The following is a 17,481-nucleotide window of genomic DNA, read 5'->3' on the forward strand; positions in this document are numbered from 1 at the left end:
GATACTGAGGCAGCTCGACCAGGTGGGACCCAACCGATGTATGGATAGACAAGCATGGCGCCGAGGCCTCGGCGTGGAACTGTAACGGCTATGACACGTTTCGCTCAACTGTTTTTATCCTCAGCTCGACCTGGGTCGAAGGGGACGGTGTACTGGACGCATGGCATATCGGCTGGCTGGACAAGTGGCGAAACGAATCAACAAGTATTTCCGGGTTTGATGCGTACGAGCGACGGAACAATGTGATGATACCCCGGAGATTGCTTTCGTGACAGAGTTGGGCAAACCCTGGCGAATATTGAAGCCAAGCCCGTGCCGACAGGACAATCCCAGCTGGGCATGTCTTCACGTCACATCAAGTCACTGCCAGTGGCCCCATCGATCAGCTGGTGTTTATATTTGCAGCCTCTCTTTGAAATCGGAAAGAAGATGAGGCGCCAGCCGCGGTTCACAGTTGCTGAGCGCCTGGCTGCGTCTGCCACCAACCGTGAGTCACGCACTCACTCCTTCATTAACTGTGCGGGTGGACCCTTTCGACTGGTTGCTGAATCAGTGAATCACGATGCAAGACGACGAACCTCTGGGCGCGCACGCGCACAAACGAACACACTGCACACTCTCTCCCTCCCTGCCCGCCTTCCTCTGTCTCTCTCCCCCCCCCTCTCCCCCTCTCTGTCTCTCTCCCCCCCTCTATGTTCCCCTCTCTCCAAGCACGCCTGGGAACCCGCCGCCGCCTCGTTGTCCCTCGCCCGGAAACGTACCTTGATCATTTTACGTACCTCGACTTCTCGAGTTGGTTCTTCTCGTTGTGTGAGGAAGCCCAGCAAGCGGAAGCAGAAGCAGCACGAACAAGCAGCGGCGGCCACCCATGTACAGCCCGTGGTACAACCAGCCCTCGCGGCCGGGCTACATGTTGGCCTCTCCGATGGCGACGGCAGCGGTGCCAACACCACCACCACCACTTGCAGCATCGGCACCGCAGGCGCTGCACCCATACCCGATGCACGTTGCTCTCGCACAGCAACAGCCGCCCGCGGCGCGGCGCACGTCGGGATACCTCGCCCAGCCGGCGCGGCAGACGGGCTGGCTGTTTGAGCAGCCGCTGGGGACGACGCCAGGCTCGTACGGCACAGGTGGCGGGGGCGGTGGCGGAGGTATCGTCCAGGGGCAGAATACGATGCTCGTGTATCAACAGCAGCAAAACCAGCAGCAGTATCAGCAGCCGCTCCTCACGCTGCAGAGTCCGCCCGCGGCCGTGTACATATCTGCGCCGGCGGCGACTCTGCCCGTGCCGCCGCCGTCGTTCCTCGTGCCGCCTCCGACGGTGGTGGCTGCCGCTCCTCCTCCTCCGGCGGTTGTGTACGTCGTGTGTCCGCCGACTGCTGTGCAGAACCAGCAGCAGATGCCACCCACGATGCAGGCTGTGCCTTCGGTGGCGCCCGCGGTTGCGGGTGCACAAGAAGGACAGTCGGCGACCATGACTGCCTCGACCACGGCGACTACACCAACAACAGCAGCATCACCGGCCACGGCTCCTCCTCCTCCTCTTCATTCCACCGCAACGGCTCCGCACGAACGACCGCCGCCACCCGCGCCACCACCACTACCATCGCCATCGTCGCCTCTCATCATCATCCGCGTCGTCTTCTTCGGCCAAGGCGGCGGCGCTGCGACGCAGTCTCCACGTCTTTGGGTGCGCGTCGCCGACGCCGCGTACGCCTCCGTGCCCACGGGCGCGCAGCTTCGCGCCGAGGCGGTCCGCCTCGCCGTCTGGGCTAGTCTGCCGGACCGGTGCGCGGAAACCGAGAACAAGAACGTGGATACGAAGCGCGCGACGCTGTACGTCATGAGAGAGGGGCCCGAATGCGCGCTCAGGATCGTGGCTGACGGGGGCGTCGTCGTGCCCGCCGCGGGCGTCGAGGCCGTGGTGCCCCTGAAGGTCAGTGATGACGAATCGCCGCCTGTTGAGGAGGCATCGCTCCAGGAGGCGCTGGGTAGCGTTTTGCTACAGAAACAACATCAACAGCAGCACCAGCAGCAGAATGAATGTGAAGAGGGGCCTCGGCGGCACGTCTTCCTCGCTGTGGACGTGGACGACATGTGGATGGGCCCGGCCGGCGGCGAGGCGCTCATTCCGCCCGCCGGAGGCTCCGCGTCAGAGCCCTCGGCGAAGCTCGATGTGCTGCCCCCGACGGCATCGCTACCGCCGTCGCCACTGCCGGCGCTGACAACGACGGTCACAGAGGGAGGGGATAACACCGAGACAGAGCCGGAGGAAACGGCCCCGGCGACGGCGGCGACATCGGCGGGTGTGGTGGTGGTTACTACAGAAGGCCAGCGCGCGCCAACCTCCTCACAACCCCTGTCCCCCATACAGGAAGAGGAGGCCCACCAAGCCCTCGATGAGACCGAGCTCGGACCTGAAACCGACGAGAACGTGCTCCTCGAGCCGGCGGGCGAGGTGGAAGCCAGGGAAGAGGCACCGACGGCGGCGGCGGCGGCACAGGACGGTAACGGAGGCGGCGAGTGATCGTGGGGCGGGCCGTCTACGTGTACCGACGACGACGACGATGGTGATGATGACCCGTCGTCGTGATGGCGGTAGCAGCCAGCAAGCAGCTGGCTTCCTTCACGGACAATGGGGATGGGAACTCGCTGTGTTGCCATGACGAGGAGGGGGGATGCGGCGAGAGGCCAATCGAGGCTGAACTGGCTTAGCCAGAGGCGGAAACGGAGACGCCCAAGTGCAGCGTGGATGATGTAGGCTACAGCCTCATGGGACTGCTTTCGAGAAGTCTTCGAAAATACATACAATACGGGCAGCCGTGGCTCACGGCGCTCTCGTTCGTCACAAGCCAGGCAGTCACAAAGCCGCGGTCCCTGCGTCATAGCAACCGCTTCCCTGTTTGAAATCAACCACCGCACATCTAATAGAACGCGTGGGCTCGGCGCCCCCGTGGTGGCTGACAACAATGGCCACCTCGACTCGCCGAGCTCCTGTCCGCCATGGGCACCCGTAATAGAACGCTTTTATCGTACACAAACAACTCCGTTGCCCCCCAAATTAGAATCTCCCTCCTGTCTTGCCCAACCTCCCCTCGCGATGTGGATATGAAGAACACGTCAACCTCCCCCTGTCTCCTGGTCGAATGGCCGCCGCTTACCGTCCGTGGGGGGACGGACACCTGACTGCAGCCCTCAGTCCCCGAGGACTTGGACCGGACACGCAGCAACTCAGTTCCATGTCTGCAGAGTCGCCCTGATGCCAGTGGCAGTCACCGCGCTTAGACAGATGAGCCTCCCCACCGACCGCACCACCCTGCCCGACAAAGAGTCGCGGGTACATTTTTGCACCCGCCAGTGCTGGGTATCAGTCGGGCCGGCGGCGCGGACGTAGTCCCCTCCACCCCATATGAGAAAATAACAGCATAGCCCAAACAAACCAACCTCCACTCCCGTCCACAGGCTTTCCAAAGGCTGCGGGAATCGGAATCAGAAAACGCGAGTAACAACAGACGCCGCCATGCTACATGAGGTGAACATTACGGGCATGAGGTAGTGGGGGACATCCCGGCAGGGCATTATGATGCGTGGAAAGTCCCGGTGGCGTGCCTCATGACGGGTTTCCCTTGACCCTCTTGGGCATCCGGGGCGTTGGCGGTTTCGTGGGACGGTTCTGAATGCCGTTCACCTGGGGTCCGGACCCTGCAGGAGTGGGAGCCCCCGAGCCGTCCTCCTCCACCTTGACGGCCGACGGCCGACGACGCTTGTTGGACGCCGGGGACGTGTTGGCACTCGGCCCACTCGAGCTGGTTCCCTGCTGGCTTGGCTGTAGTTGCATGCCGGGAGCCTGCATCTGACCCGGGGCCGGGCTGCCGATGTGCGGTGATCCTGGCAGGTTCATGTGTGCCGCGGCGGGGCTGGCGCCCATCGGGAATTGTCCAAAGCTGGGCGTTCTCGGTCCTCCTCCCTGCGGCATGGGCTGTCCGTTCATTCCCGCCGGCGCACCGTTGATGCACGTAGCGACGTACTGATCCAGAGCCATGTAGGGGCTGATGCCAGGGTTTGTGTGGCAGAAGGAGAAGAGGGGATTCATCTGGCACACGACCTCGACCATCTGGAAAGCCTACGTTAGTATCCAGCGCGTCGACGCGACGAGGGACAGGAGTTTCCGCACCTCATGAAACTGGTGGACCGCCTCGGTAACGCCCTTGCTGTTCACAGCCGAGTCGGGCAGGCCCTCGAGAACCTCGGGAGGCTGTCGCTGAGGGGACTTGAGCTGCTTGGCCTTGCTCTTCTTGGACATCTCCGGCGACTGCTTGCCGTCCTGCGTGTTGACCTGGTGCCATTCCTTGAACCAAATATGCGCTGGCTTGGCCGCCTCGATGACCTGCTTGCGTGGGATATACTCTTCATGGCTCGTCGTGAGGAACTCGAGCAGCTCCAGCTTGAACTCTCCGTCGAAAGTCGCGCGAAGCGTGCCCGTGGCGACGACCTGTAATATCCAAGTCAGCCATGCAACGCCCAAGTCTGATGGCTGACAGCCAGCGGGGGACGAGGCTTACATGCGATCCAGACTCGTACCAGTATGTCAGGCTGGCTTTGGCGTTGTCGAAGCAATAAAAGTCTCCTGACAAAAGTCGCTCATTTCCACTCTTGTCCAGCGTCAACTGCATGCTCTTGACCCCGCTGCTGAAATGCGTGTGAAAGTATCGGGCTATGGCCGGGTACAAGATCTCGTATGACTTGTCCGAGGTGTCTTCGCCGTCGCTTATGTGTAGCGCGTGTCGGAACATGCCGCCGTGGGAGAAGAAGCGGTTCGCAAACGTGTTCCAATACAGCATGTCGTCCTTGCCCTTTGCGCCCTGACACACAAGTTAGCGACGATGTTGTGCCACGGCGAGTTCGGCTTCACGTACTGGGAATGAGCTCAGGTGCTCGCTCAGCTGCAGGAGCCTCATCAGGCACTGCGCCTTGATGCTTTCCCTGCGCTGCTGCTGCTGCTGGAAGATGGAGGTTTGCATCGCAAACTGCTGCGCCGGGTTCATCTGCTGCTGGCCCTGTGGGTGCATCTGCTGAGCCTGCATCGGGCCCTGGCCTTGCTGCTGAGCCTGGGGGCCTTGCGCGGGGCCCGAAGCTGGCGTCTGCGCCGGTGTTTGTTGCCCGCTCGGTGCCGGGGTGCCTGCTTGCGACGACTGTTGCGGAGTTGGCTGCGGCTGCTGCCCAGGCTGCTGCGCCTGCGGTTGCGACTGAGGCTGACCCTGTCCCTGCTGACTGACTTGCTGCTGTGCACTCGCTTGGTTCTGCCCGCCTGCGCCGCCCATCTGGCTCTGCTGCTGCTGCTGTTGCTGATGCTGCTGCTGCTGCTGTTGCTGCGCCTGTTGTTGTTGCTGTTGCTGTTGCTGCGCCTGTTGCTGTGCCTGCTGCTGTTGCTGCAGCGCGGCCATGTTCTGAGCATTCATAGGCATGGGTTGACCATGATTGGGTCCGCCGGACATCTGCTGATTATGCGCCGCCTGCTGGGCGGCCTGCTGCTGGGCGGCCTGTTGTTGCTGGAGCGCAAGCTGTTGAGCCATGATGGCCTGGGGATTTGTGCCCTGCGACGACGGACCGCATTAGCCGGAACAAGACGAGAGAGAAGGTGTCGTCGGGGCTGCGTTCTTACCGGTCCCATTCTGCCTCGGAGAGCCTGCAGCTGCTGCGGGTTAAGCTGCTGTAGCGGCATGCCCATGGGGATGCCACCACCGACGCCCATGTTGACTTGCACCTGTTGTGCCATCAAAGCTTGCCTCGCCTGCGCTTGCTGATGCTGTAGCAGTTGATGTTGCCGCATCGCGGCCACGGCACTGGGGTTCTGGACTGGAGAGCGTCACCGTCAGTCGAGAAGGGGTTCAGGAATGGCACACACGGGCGCGAGAAGACACGTACGTTGGTTTTGCAGCTGGTGCTGGTGCTGATGGAATAGCTGCTGCTGGGCAGGACTCAAATTGTGCAGCTGCACCTGCGGGTTGGCACCGGGCGGCATCACGCCCATCATGGCAGGATTGACCTGACCGCCAGGGCCTGACACAGCCATGTGGGCGCCGAATTGCTGAGGCATCCCGCCGCCGGGCGCCCCTTGCTGTGCAGCATTGGGAGGCATGCCGGGGCCCATGGGATGGCCCGCGACAGCCTGGTGCCCCATAGCAGCTGGGTGCCCGGTGAAGTTTGGCCCCATACTTGCGGCCATCATTTCTGAGATCGTGGGTCGGCTATCCACCGCGTGGATGTCGACAGGCGCGTTGAGACTCTATCGCATGCGCATGCGGCGATCCTGACGTATGTATGTACTGCGACGTCGCGGGTGGTTCTGGGACGCAGTCGCGAAGGCGGCACCAGATTCGCGTCGCGACACCTGAGCGTCGTTTTCGGGGTGGCGGGCACGACTGAGAGGGAATAAAGCCGGGCCTCAGGGCGTCCCGGACAGAACGCGTGTGGTGACTAAACACCAGCGAGGCAGCAGGGTGCGAGGCCTGGAAGATATCGTGGTCGAAGAAGCGAAGCCTAGAAGCGTGACGGGAAGGAAAAGTTTGATTGTTGGTAATTGGAGGAGGCCTGGCGTTGTGATGCCAGACGCCAACAACAGGCCACTGAGACGATGGGGGGGGTGGGCGGCAGACGGGGAGCCCGACGACTGCTAGTCCAAGCAAAGGCGACCGTCAGCTACAGCGAAACCAAAAAAGCGACGAGACCGCGCGGGCGGCGGAGCGAGCGATCGAGGTGATTTGGAAGCCTGCCGAGTGCCGCCGGTAGAGCGAGGCCAGCGTTTTGGGGCCTTGGGGCGGGCGATGCGATGGGCAGTGGACGACTTGCAGCAGGCGTGCCGCGCGCAGCAGGGCCGTGGCTCGCTCGGGTCCTGTTTCCCTGGGTATGGAGCGAGGGCCGTCCGGAGCCCTGGGAGCGGCAACAAGAAGGCTCTGACCGGGAGGCGTCGAAGAAAAGCCTTATCGAAAGGACGGACGTTGGGCTGGCGGTGACGGAGGGCGGTCGAGCGCTTCGCTTCGGGGGGGGATGAGAGACGTCGCAGTGCAGCAGCCAGAGGCGTTGGATACGGCGACCAAGAGCCGGCGGGACGGCGTTGGGATCTTCCTGTTGCGTGGGTGGGTGGGTGCAGCAGCAGCGAGACCCAAGACGGGAGAGACACCAGGTGGCAGGGGGGGGATGGGAGGGACCCAGATCCAGTCGCGGGACGCCAGGCGACGCCAGACCTCGCAGCCGGTGGGTGGGGGGGCAAGAAATATGCAACTATCGGCGGCCTTGGGGCCAGGTCGGCGCAGAAAAACCAAGACACACGTGCCGTGGGCGGACGGCTGGAGTTGTTTGTGTCGATTCCAAATGGGTGGCTGGGGCGGGTGTGCGGTGGTGTCATGACTTGAGGTTAAAGGGGTCTGTTACGGGAGAAATGGGGCGGGGCTATGCGGTCATCGGGTCGATGCAAGGAACGGGGGAGCTGCGCACCAGAGCGGGCACAGGCTTTGCTGCCGCTGCCGTTGCTGCTGGCTGGCGCTCGCGGGACGAGGATCGTCCGTGGAGAGCGCTGGTTGGCGACCTCGCGTCTCGCGCAGCACGCCCGCCTGTGCAATTGCATTTGAGTTTTCTTCCACACGCCGACGACCGCATCGCACGCACACGATTTTTCTTATTTTTTATTTCAAAATCTGCGCACTGCCGAGGCTGCATGCGTCCGGACAACCATGCGGACTTGAACTCAGCAGTTGCGAAGTCCGATTTCACCACACTTATGCATAGCACTATCCTTCTCAATTCCAGAGGCGCTATTTTTGGCTGCCGGCCTCGTTCGGTCGAAGCTACTTCCGTTCCACTGGACGGCGGATCACGTGATACAATGTACAGTGTGTAGAGTGCCGAAAATTTCTTCTGCACTGTTGTCCAATATCTTCCATCGCGACGAGCTCCACACGCAGATTTTCTTCCTCGTCCTCATCGACCTTTGTCTCCCAGGCAGGTTTCTCTCCCCGAACGACTCCGGTTCTCGCCATTGCGCGGCGGGCGAGCTTCAAGAGCTGCACGAGGCGGCAGTCTGCTTCTATTTCGAGCCACTGCTTGCTGTCCCTCGACGCCCGGGCAATGGGGAGAACTGGTGGTCAGGTTGGCGATGCTACCTCGATGCTTCCTGCGGCGACTAACCTCCGGGAAAAAACGACGAAAGCTCTCGGACGCTGCCCAGCTCCAGGTACGGACGTCTCTCCCCTTTCTCCTGCATTGGCCTCTGCCCGGCCAATCTCGCCCCCCTCCACACACACTCTTTTACATGATGACACAAATTAAATTGTCTTCTTTTCCCAACTGAATCGACCATGAACGAAGCTTTGTCTTCTCGGGCTTCGGCCTGTTACTTGCCAGTATTTTTTGTCTGACTACACATGCCTACTTTTGGTTTCAACATGGCGGCTTATGTGTGCCCTTCAGCTTTGCTAACACGCTGCTGCTCGACAGATGGACGGGACGTGCACGTCGACGGCTTGAATCCACGCTCAGCTCATCCACAGCACACGGCTTCGTGAAGTCTACATGTTGTGAGTCTCCCTAGCAGCACTCGTCGCCTCTCCCCTTTCATGATGAAATTTTCCATTTCTATTCGCAGTTTCCACTCGAGTCCCGTTAGAGCCTTTCTGGGATGCATGAGGGTCAAATTCTTCCTTGGATGTCTGATCTTTTTTCACACTTGACAATTTATTCTGCTCCACTTCTGGACAAGACAACGAGGCTAACTCGACAAAGATGTTTTTAGGTCCCACCGCGTGCATGTTTCGTAACAGCTATTCCAATGTTTACAAGAGAGAAGACAATAATCATGACCATTCAAGCCCAGTGTGCCTCTTGCGTGAACCTTTTACAACCGTGCTGCCTCTTAGTATTGGGCTTGCCTATCCTAGACCACAACTCCCCAAAACCATGGAATCTCGTAGTCATGCCAAATACAAAACAGACCGTCATCCCTGTCTCTCATACATCACGTCGTGACACTTCGTAGTTGTCATTGTTAAATCACGCGCACCTCCTCTCTCAGGTCGTCCCGCCTCACGCGTCCGCCGACGATGCCCCTCCGGTTGCGGCCCGTCCTGCCCCTGCCCAGCCAATTGAGCTTGAGCATCTTGCAGAGCTCGACGACCTTCCTGTTGCCCTCGTCGTCGGCGTCGCCCAGGCTGCCCAGGCCGGACAGGACGCTCATGCACTGCAGCATGCGGCCGACCATGTCGGTCACCTGCTTGGAGTCGTCGACGTTTTGCTCGCGCACGCTGCTGAGGACCTGTACGACGCCACTGCCACCGCCACCACCCGAGGGGGTGTAAGGCCGCACGGCCCCGGCGGCGGCGCCGTCGCTCCCGTGACTGCCAAAGCTGACGTTGCTGACGGCGCGGCTGCGGCCGCGCTCGGAGCCGTCGCCCAGGAGGGTGGTGCTCGTGGAGTTGTAGGAGCCGACCGAGGGGTCGAGGGACATGGCGGTGCCGGGGCGGGCCATGCTCGTGAAGGACTCGGAAGGCGATGAGGAGAGGTTGTTGAGGTTGGCGTCGAGCGGGGGCGGGGAGGCGAGCGCCATGTTGGCGTACGACGAGGGCAGAAACTCGAGCGACAGGCGCGAGAACATGCTCTTGAGCGAGTCGTAGCGGGGGAGGATGACGATGTCGCGGAACGCCGTCAGGACCAGGCGCCGGACGTCGAGGGCGCCGCCCGCGGGGGCGACACGCACCGGACGCCCCGCCGCCGAGGGAGCCGCCGTCACGATGCCGCCCCAAAAGTCACGGGCCTGCTCGGGCGTCATGATAATGCCGCGGCCGGAGACCTCGAGGTCGAGTGGCAAGAAGACGGACTGCATGTAGGGCAGGATGGAGGTGAAGGTGAAGAGCCACAGCTCCACAAGGGTCGGAACGAAACGGTCCTCGGGCGTCAGACGCAGTGTGCGGTCGAGGGACGAGAAGCCGGTGGCGAGGAGGTCGCGCATGTCGTCGAGCATGCCGGTCGGGGACCTCTTGTGGATGCACCATTTGATGTGCATTTGCACCACGCGGTTGAAGTCCTCGACGGGGAGGCGCAGGTCCTCGCCCTCGAAGATGACGAGCAGCTTGGCCTTGAGGTAGGGCCAGGCGTCGTCGAGGGACACGTGGTTCTGCAGCCCGAGCCTCCCCGGGTCGACGGGGTCGTACAGCGTCGACTGCTGGGACAGGGACGGCAGTGCTCCGTCGCCCTGCAGACCAAAGGGAGACTCCGTGTCCATGCGGCTCTCCGACCGCTCCGCCAGCTTCTTGTCCTTCTTGGCCTTGACGAAGCTGGAGCCCCCCGGGGCGGGGCTGGCGGGGACGTTGAAGTTGTACAGGCTGCTGGGCGCGTTGGGGTCCGTCGGCTTCGAGTTGCTCGCCGCCGAGGACAGCGGGAGGTGATATTCATCCTTGAGCTTTTGCTTCTGCCGCGAGAGGAAGTGGTGCTTCTTCTCCTTCTCCTTGCCCTTGTCCTCGGTCAGAGAGTCGATGGGCCGGATTGTCGCTGAAGACGAGTTGTTGAGGCTGTATAGGGAGGGGTTCGGGGGGTCTACTAGGCTGCTGGTGCTAAAGTTGCCGCGCTGGAGGACGGAGAGGGCGCTGCCAATCTTGCCGGGGCTGGGCAGGGCCTTGTCCTTTGTGTCGCCCTTGGTGATGCTGATCTTGCTGGGGCGCGAGAAGAGCTTCACCTTTGACTTTTCCGGCTTGGGGAGCGGCTTCTCCTTGTCCGGCACGGGAGGAGGGATCTGTTGGGGGGGCATGGGCGGGAAAGGCTGGGGTGAGATCGACTTGTCCCTGGGCGAGTTGTGGCCAGATCGAGGGAAGACGACGTTGGCGGCCGCGGTGGCGGCGGGGGAGTGCGAGACGTGCCGGTCCTGGTATTGCTGGTGATGTTGCTGGTGGTGGTTGGCGGCGGCGGTCGCAAAGTACGAGTCGCGGGGGGCGCTCGCCTCTGTGAGGCTCAGGACGGGAGGGCTCATTGGGCCTTTGCCGGCGCTGCCGCGTCTCTGGGCGTCGTTGGGTTCGCCGCCGGGGAAGGGGACAGTCTGAGATCGCTGGCGCACGTGCGACGCGGTGTTTTGGTGCGACATGACGGCCGCCTTGGCCGCCATCTGGCTGGCGGAGAGGGACGAGGCGTTTGAGGACGCGGCCGCTGCTGCTGCCGCCGCCGCCGCCTGGCTCGACTGGGCCATGCTCAGCTGGGACAGGTTCGAGGTGGACGTCGACGGCAGGGTCGAGTCGAAGAGGCCCTGCGTGGCCGAGTGCTTCCTCGAGTGGCCCTTGAGCAGCGGCGCCGCGGACAGGCTAGGCGTCACTAGCCGCGCGCCAGCGGCAGCCGCAGGGCGAGAGAAGTTGTGGTGGTGGTGGTATTGCTGCTGCTGCTGCTGCTGTTGCTGCAGAGTGGAGGAGGAGCTGTTGGAGCTTGCAAACTGGCTGTATATGGGCGTGGCCGGGGAGTCAGCGCGCTGCCGGCGCGTCTTGGAGATGCCTAGGCCGCTGCTGTCGTCGCTGCCCGAGGAATCGATGCGCAAGGGAGGCGGACGTCGCGGGGGCCCTGACTGTTGCTGCTGCTGCTGCTGCTGCTGCTGGTGAGGGTGATGGTGATGATACGAGGAGAAGGCGGCCGACGAGGCCTGGACGGACGGGCTCGTGGGTCCGTTCGGCAAGGGGGAGAAGCTGCCGGGAGGCCGGTGCTGCGGCCGTGTCGACGAGGCCGACGGCGGCGGCGGCGGCTGCGGCTGCGGCTGCATTGTAGGGAGTGTCGTAGTAGTGTCGCGGATGGACTGTGGGGCCTGTTACATTTTGACTCAGGCCGTTGATTGGGGACGAGGGCCGCCGAGATGCTTGGAGGCAGGGAGGAGGGAGGAGGGAGGGAGGGAGGGCGGGCCAGGCGTCGTGTGTGTGTGTCGAGGGTCACCCCGGACGGCGGCGGAGGCGGCGGCGGGCTGGCGCGCGCGCGCGATGGGCGCGAGAGGAGGCGGAGGCGGAGGCGGAGGAGGAGGAGGAGGGCCGAGGGGAGGGTGGCGAGGATGTGGGTAGCAGCCGAGTGTCTGAGGTGGTTAGGGATGGAGCGTCGATGGCGGGGACGAGGTGTCGTTGGCGTCGTAGTACGCAGTAGTAGTAACAGTAGTGGTGGTAGTAGTACTAGGTAAGGTCCAGTAGTTGGTATTCATTTCCCGGAGCAGGAGCAGCAGTTGCTGTGCTGGCGGGCGTGTCAGCTGTGTTGGCGTTGTTGTGGTTGGGCGGTGTTGGTGGTGGTGGTTGGCACAAGCGAGCGAGCGGATAGGTATGAGAGAAAGGAATTGGAGGAACGCGGGCGGCCTTGTGCAAGTGTAGGCAGCTGGAGTTGTGCGAGGGGGAGGGGGCTGACACGAGCGAGAGAGAGAGAGAGAGAGAGAGAGTTGTCGTCTAGGCAAACGATAAGAAAGTGACGACGACGACGACGACTATGGAGACGACGGATTGGGGATAAGCCTACGACGTAAGAACCGGGCCCGGACTTGGCGGGAAGCTTGTTGATGACGGGGGAGGGACCAAGGGCAACTACTAACGTTACTGTGTTAGTAGGTTGGACAAGCCCTGGCGCATGCCCGCCATCCATCCATCCATCCATACCTACACGCACCTACGAATAGTTACGTACGTACACACTTTGCAATAAGGTACGCACTGTATCACGTTCGTTCGTCCGCACATTTATGAAACAAGTAGTAATTTCAACTGGACTCTCAAATCTGGAGGGGAAACCCCCGGGGGGGCCCGGCAGCAGCAGCAGCAGCAGCAGCAGCAGCAGCAGCAGCCCTGACTGACGTATGCATCTATTTGACCAGCCTGTCAGCTCTGGCTGGCACTCAGCGCAGCCTGACTGACTGACAACCCCACGTAACCCGCTGCTGGAAGGATTGCGACCCCCTGTCATCACTGCATCCATCCGCCTGGCTGGCAGGGAAATTCCAGCTTCTCACGGCACCAGACCTGGGGCCGGCACCGATCAGTCAGCTTTCGCCCGCCCCCAAGCAAGCCGGGGGAACAAGACCTGAACTCTACAGCAGCTCCACCAATTTTACACTACCTATACCCGCCGCCCAGCGATTTCAATTTCAACCACCCCACCACGAACCGTCCCTCATCTAAACGAACCTCACTTTCGTCCTTTATCCGCAAAGTCCTCCCTCCTCCTCCCCATTCTCTTTCTCCTCCTCATCCTCATACCCATCACCAATCGCCACAATGTCCCACCCCAACTCCAAAGCCACGCCCACTCCCAAACCCCTCCTCACCGCGACATACTCCTCCCCCGCCAACGCGCCCTTTGCCCTCTCCAAGAGCATCGTCGCCCCCGTCCCCGCTGGCCCCGACGCAACAGCAGCTGCAACAACAGCAACGACAACAACCGGCTCGTCTGCCGCCTCCGCCGCCGCCGTGGACGACAAGTCGCGCTACCTCGAGGCTCTGCGCCGGGCTGTCGCCGAGACGCAGGACCAGGTCAACAGGGAGCTGACGGCGCGCATGGACGAGGACAACAGGAACAACAGCAACAACAAGGCTCGTGAGCTCGCTCTCGACGAGGCCAAGGAGGAGGAAAACTACGGCGAGGACGTCCAGGACGACGAGGATTGAGGCGAGCTTGGATGCCTCATATTTGCTGTCGTCTCCTTCGAGATACCGCCGACGACGACTATGATGCTACTAAAAGCTCAACAAGCTGCGAAACGCGCAACAAACGGGTATCCCTGTATCCACCAGAAAGTCGCAACTGCCTCCCGGCTACGAAACATGCGCGCAAACGCCTAATGGCCAACTCTTCGTCCCCGCATACACGACGTCTAGAACCCCCTACCCCAGCTAGGAGCCCGGGTGCTGTCCGCCTTCTGCCCCGTCGCCCTGCTGAGGCAGCCGTAATGCACCACCGTATTGTCAGGCAGCACCGCGACGACGCTGCCGCCGATCCTCATGCCGCCGCCCAGCTTCTTGTGGCACACGACGCAGTGTCGCTCGTCGGTGATGGTGACGTGCCTGTTCCGCCCGCCTTGTCCGCCGTCCACGTTGTCGCCCAGGTGCAGCCGCGCAGCCGTGGATATGAACTCTGCCTTGCGCAGGCCGGCGACGATGCGCGATTCGTTGACCAGGCTGTTGGCCGATCTGATCCTGCCACGGAAGTAAGCTTCCAGCGCCCCCACCGGGAGATCGTCCGGGATCAGCCCAAGCGTGGATGTGGCCGGTAAACGGGATCCGTGCTTGGATAGGAGATCCAACGCCGGTTCGAGCTGAGCCTCGTGGGGTGGTGGTGGCTTGAGATAGAGTGATAGGAGGATGTGGTATATCGACTTCGTCGAGTCATCGGCAACATCCGACTTTTCGCTCTCCTCTGTGCTGGCGGCCGCGGCCTCTTGCTGCTTGTGCACGCGATTACAGTATCTGCATCGATTAGACGTCGTCTTTTAGTTGGGGGAAGATGGCGACATACTCCTCTGCTTTGCCATAGTCCTTCATCTTGAACACGAAGATATCAAGCGCCTGTCGGTGTGATCCCATGTTGCTGAGTACGACGGCCTGCGCCTCGTAGAAAGACGGATCTGCAATTCGTCAGCGCCGAAAGCCAACAACCCATCCTGCGTTAAAATAGCACTCACCGTCTTTGGGAATCTGAGCGAATGCCCTCGTCAGGCCGTATACCTGCCGCGAATCCCGTAAAAACTTGATAAACTTGTCCATGAGAGCATCGAACTCCTCTCCCTTGCTCATGCCAGTGAGATTCCTAACGTAAAGCTCCACCAGTCGATTGTGAAAGTCTGCCGTCATGTCGTCCAGCTCATTGATGATGTGTTCCAAATACAGCCTCTCAAGCTTGGTGTCGACCTCGCGGAGGAACGAGATGACTCTCTCGCGAGGCAACGTCTCCGCATTCTCCGTGTCGCCCGTAAAGATCTCCATGGCGTAGTCGGGGTTGCTCTTAAGCGTCCACCCAGCGTACTCCAGCACGAGGTCGATTTCGGACGGAGGCAGGTTCTGCAGGTACTGAATGGTGCGGTCCGGCCCGTGGAGTGTTGGCGCTGCCTCGTCGGGCTTCGTGGTCGACCCGAACCTACGGAGTAGATCCAGAGCCTCCTTGTGCAGCCTCTTGCCGTAGAAGAAATCCACCAGCTCGTTGTACCTGTTGTGCTCCAGAAGTCTCTCGTTGACCACATCTGGGTCACAAAAGTTGGGGATTCGGAACAGCGAGCCTGCGAGAGATGGTTGTGAGAACATGTATGCGCGGAATAGGGTTGTGTCGACGAGGCGAAACGTCTTTCGCAGCTCCTCCTCGAGTTTCTGCTCCGACTCATCCTGTGTCGTCCTCAGAAACCTCTCTGCTGCCTCTTCCGCGGAGCTGCCCTGGTCCGTCCGTGGCTTGAGCCTCCCTGTCACTGGGTCGATGACTCGCTGAAGCCGCGCGCGGGTTCCCGCGAGATAGCTATTCAGCTCCAACACCGCTTTCGTCAACTCTTTTCCCTGGAGCGGCTTATCCTCCGCAGGCGATTCCTTGGCACTTTCGGTGTCGTCCTCTTCCGTAGCGTCTTTCTTTGCCGACGTGACGGAGGCAGCGTCCGATATGTTCTTCTTGTGCGCTCCCCGGAACAGCTTCGCGAAGCCGCCGACCATGGGCGGCGCAGCTTGCTCCGCGTCTCCGTCCGGGCTACTGGGTCTCGTCCCCCCAGTCTTCTTCGGCGGCTCCTCATCTGCGTCCTTGGCGTCCTGCACATGGGCCCAACGCGACAAGTCGCCCGCGATCTGAGGCGGGAATAGCCTCAGCACCCTTTCCGGAGGCGCGTGAACGTCGTCTTCATTCATCAAGTCCATGGCCTGGCGATACTTTTTCTTGGCGAAGAGCATCTCCGCCTTGAGCATCTTGACCTCACGGAGCGTCTCCGCCTTGTCCTTGAGTAATGCGTCCTCTAGCATGTTGAGGACGCTGATGGCTTCGTCAAACTTGCCCTTCGCGACCAGCTCTTCCACCTGCGAGTCGTAGTCGGTTGCGTCCATCTTCCACACGCACCGGTCGCTGGAGATGTGGAAGCCCTTGCCAGCATGTGCCAAGCTGACCGTCGGCGGCGGGAAATGCAGCTGAGCGGCCCCGGGGAGTGACATGCTCTGCAACAGCGACAGCGTGTCCGGGTTTCGTACCTCCAACGACCCCTTGGCCGGCGGCTGCAAGGCCACAATGTAGGGATAGGAGTATCCGATGGACTCGGGCGCAGAGAGCCATGGTATCTGCCGCCGTTCAAGTGGCTTCCCCTCATCATTCACGAACAAGGTATTGATGTCCTTGGCCAGTAAAAGTTCGCCGTCGGCCAGCTTCGCGGCCAGCGGTCGGGGCATGTACCCGCCGAGCCCCATGTAGCCCATGCTCGCACTGCTAACGGCACCAAAGCGGCTCCCCTGGCTCGCGCCACCCACCGTGCCGGGGCTGACAATGTCGTCGATTTCGTGTGTCAAGGCATCAACCAGGACGTATCCCCCGTTCATGCCACACACGAGTTTCGTCGCATTGGCCCATGTGATGGATCGAATAGACTCTGACAGCACAACCTCACCGACATCATCGCTCAGTTCGCTCTCATGCCAGCTCCAGAGCAGCAGCCGCCGCTTCACCGCAACCGCCAGACGGCTTATAATCTCGGGTATGCCGGTGTCGGGATCCTTGACGATGTTGGACGTGACGGCGAAGCAGGACGCGTTCTTGGACCGACCGAGCGTCTCGATCAGCTGGTACGTCTGCCAATCGTAGAGCGAGACGCTGTAGTTGGACAGCGAGACGATGGTGTTTGCCTCCTTGATGATGGCGAGCTGCTCGATGGCGCGCGTCGAGAACCTCTCCACCTCGCGCAGAAGGTCCGTGGGCTTGCCGGACCGCGAGGTCGGGCGGTCGCCATTCTGGGGGGAGTTGCTGGCGCTGCCGGCTTGTGTTGCTGCGGACGGGGCCGGTTCGTCTTGGGCGGCGGCTGCGGTGGGCGGGGGCGGCTCGTTGAGGCGATAGACGCGCAGCGCGCCGTTGTTGAGGCCGACGAGGATTCGGTCGCCTAGGCTCAAGTGTTAGCGAGATGCGCTTCCCCGGTGACGGAGCAGATGACGCTAGATCTGTACCGTAGGCGAGGATGGTCTCGATCTTGGACTTGTCGCGCTGCCGGAACTCAATGATGGGCCGGGCTGTGAATGCGGAGAGCATGGCGCTAGCGGGCCAGCTCGAGGCTGTTTCGACTATCGTTGACAGACACGCATGAGACCGGTGGAGGTGATGGAATCTTGTGCAGCAGCTTCAGCTCCAGCGCGCGACGTTGGATTCGTGTTGCTCCGAGCGAGGTTGCTGGTGGGATGCTGGGACCGCTGGTGCCTGCCAGGAGCTGCGTCGCGGCATTGCATCTGCTGGGCGGGTCAGACGACGTCAACGGCTATCCCAAGCTCG

At 61.7% G+C, this 17,481-nt stretch overlaps 5 protein-coding genes across 6 annotated transcripts; 2 read left to right on the top strand and 3 right to left on the bottom strand.

The window, feature by feature from the left end:
- Positions 1–868: 868 nt before the first annotated feature.
- On the top strand, positions 869–2,530 carry JDV02_002636 (uncharacterized protein; the record flags this gene model as incomplete). Its single annotated transcript, XM_047983681.1, has 1 exon — positions 869–2,530. One exon carries the CDS (start codon positions 869–871, stop codon positions 2,528–2,530), a length of 1,662 nt encoding a protein of 553 aa, XP_047839653.1.
- Positions 2,522–7,207, bottom strand: JDV02_002637 (uncharacterized protein). The gene is made up of 6 exons (XM_047983682.1): positions 5,929–7,207; positions 5,666–5,859; positions 4,920–5,597; positions 4,566–4,865; positions 4,178–4,495; positions 2,522–4,117 (listed from the first exon to the last, which is right to left on the bottom strand). The coding sequence occupies exons 1-6, from the start codon at positions 6,230–6,232 to the stop codon at positions 3,614–3,616; spliced, it is 2,298 nt and encodes a 765-aa protein (XP_047839654.1). The 5' UTR covers positions 6,233–7,207; the 3' UTR covers positions 2,522–3,613.
- A 1,534-nt stretch (positions 7,208–8,741) lies between these two features.
- JDV02_002638 (uncharacterized protein) lies at positions 8,742–12,435 on the bottom strand. Its single transcript, XM_047983683.1, has one exon. It carries the CDS (start codon positions 11,786–11,788, stop codon positions 9,044–9,046), a length of 2,745 nt encoding a protein of 914 aa, XP_047839655.1. The 5' UTR covers positions 11,789–12,435; the 3' UTR covers positions 8,742–9,043.
- Positions 12,436–13,268: 833 nt separating this feature from the next.
- JDV02_002639 (uncharacterized protein) lies at positions 13,269–13,658 on the top strand (the record flags this gene model as incomplete). Its single annotated transcript, XM_047983684.1, has 1 exon — positions 13,269–13,658. One exon carries the CDS (start codon positions 13,269–13,271, stop codon positions 13,656–13,658), a length of 390 nt encoding a protein of 129 aa, XP_047839656.1.
- On the bottom strand, positions 13,630–17,417 carry VAM6. Of its 2 annotated transcripts, XM_047983685.1 has the most exons (4): positions 17,163–17,417; positions 14,672–17,098; positions 14,506–14,614; positions 13,630–14,456 (listed from the first exon to the last, which is right to left on the bottom strand). In XM_047983685.1, the coding sequence occupies exons 1-4, from the start codon at positions 17,242–17,244 to the stop codon at positions 13,865–13,867; spliced, it is 3,210 nt and encodes a 1,069-aa protein (XP_047839657.1). In that variant the 5' UTR covers positions 17,245–17,417; the 3' UTR covers positions 13,630–13,864. The 2 variants fall into 2 exon arrangements, with proteins under 2 accessions (XP_047839657.1, XP_047839658.1); XM_047983686.1 differs by having other exon boundaries at positions 14,672–17,417.
- Between the last annotated feature and the right edge of the window lie 64 nt (positions 17,418–17,481).

The sequence above is a fragment of the Purpureocillium takamizusanense genome, chromosome 2 (assembly GCF_022605165.1).
Source record: "Purpureocillium takamizusanense chromosome 2, complete sequence".
NCBI classification, from domain to species: Eukaryota; Fungi; Ascomycota; class Sordariomycetes; order Hypocreales; family Ophiocordycipitaceae; genus Purpureocillium; species Purpureocillium takamizusanense.

What these genes read in the sequence shown, in the direction of transcription:
- VAM6 (XM_047983685.1), bottom strand. Translation starts at nt 17,244, where the DNA reads ATGCTCTCCGCATTCACAGCCCGGCCCATCATTGAGTTCCGGCAGCGC. An exon ending in CGAGACCATCCTCGCCTACG is followed by an intron (nt 17,099 to 17,162) that starts GTACAGATCTAG and finishes ACTTGAGCCTAG; the next exon opens with GCGACCGAATCCTCGTCGGC. An exon ending in CGCTCAGATTCCCAAAGACG is followed by an intron (nt 14,615 to 14,671) that starts GTGAGTGCTATT and finishes GACGAATTGCAG; the next exon opens with ATCCGTCTTTCTACGAGGCG.
- JDV02_002637 (XM_047983682.1), bottom strand. Translation starts at nt 6,232, where the DNA reads ATGATGGCCGCAAGTATGGGGCCAAACTTCACCGGGCACCCAGCTGCT. An exon ending in TCCGAGGCAGAATGGGACCG is followed by an intron (nt 5,598 to 5,665) that starts GTAAGAACGCAG and finishes CCGTCGTCGCAG; the next exon opens with GGCACAAATCCCCAGGCCAT. An exon ending in AGCACCTGAGCTCATTCCCA is followed by an intron (nt 4,866 to 4,919) that starts GTACGTGAAGCC and finishes CTTGTGTGTCAG; the next exon opens with GGCGCAAAGGGCAAGGACGA.
- JDV02_002638 (XM_047983683.1), bottom strand. Translation starts at nt 11,788, where the DNA reads ATGCAGCCGCAGCCGCAGCCGCCGCCGCCGCCGTCGGCCTCGTCGACA.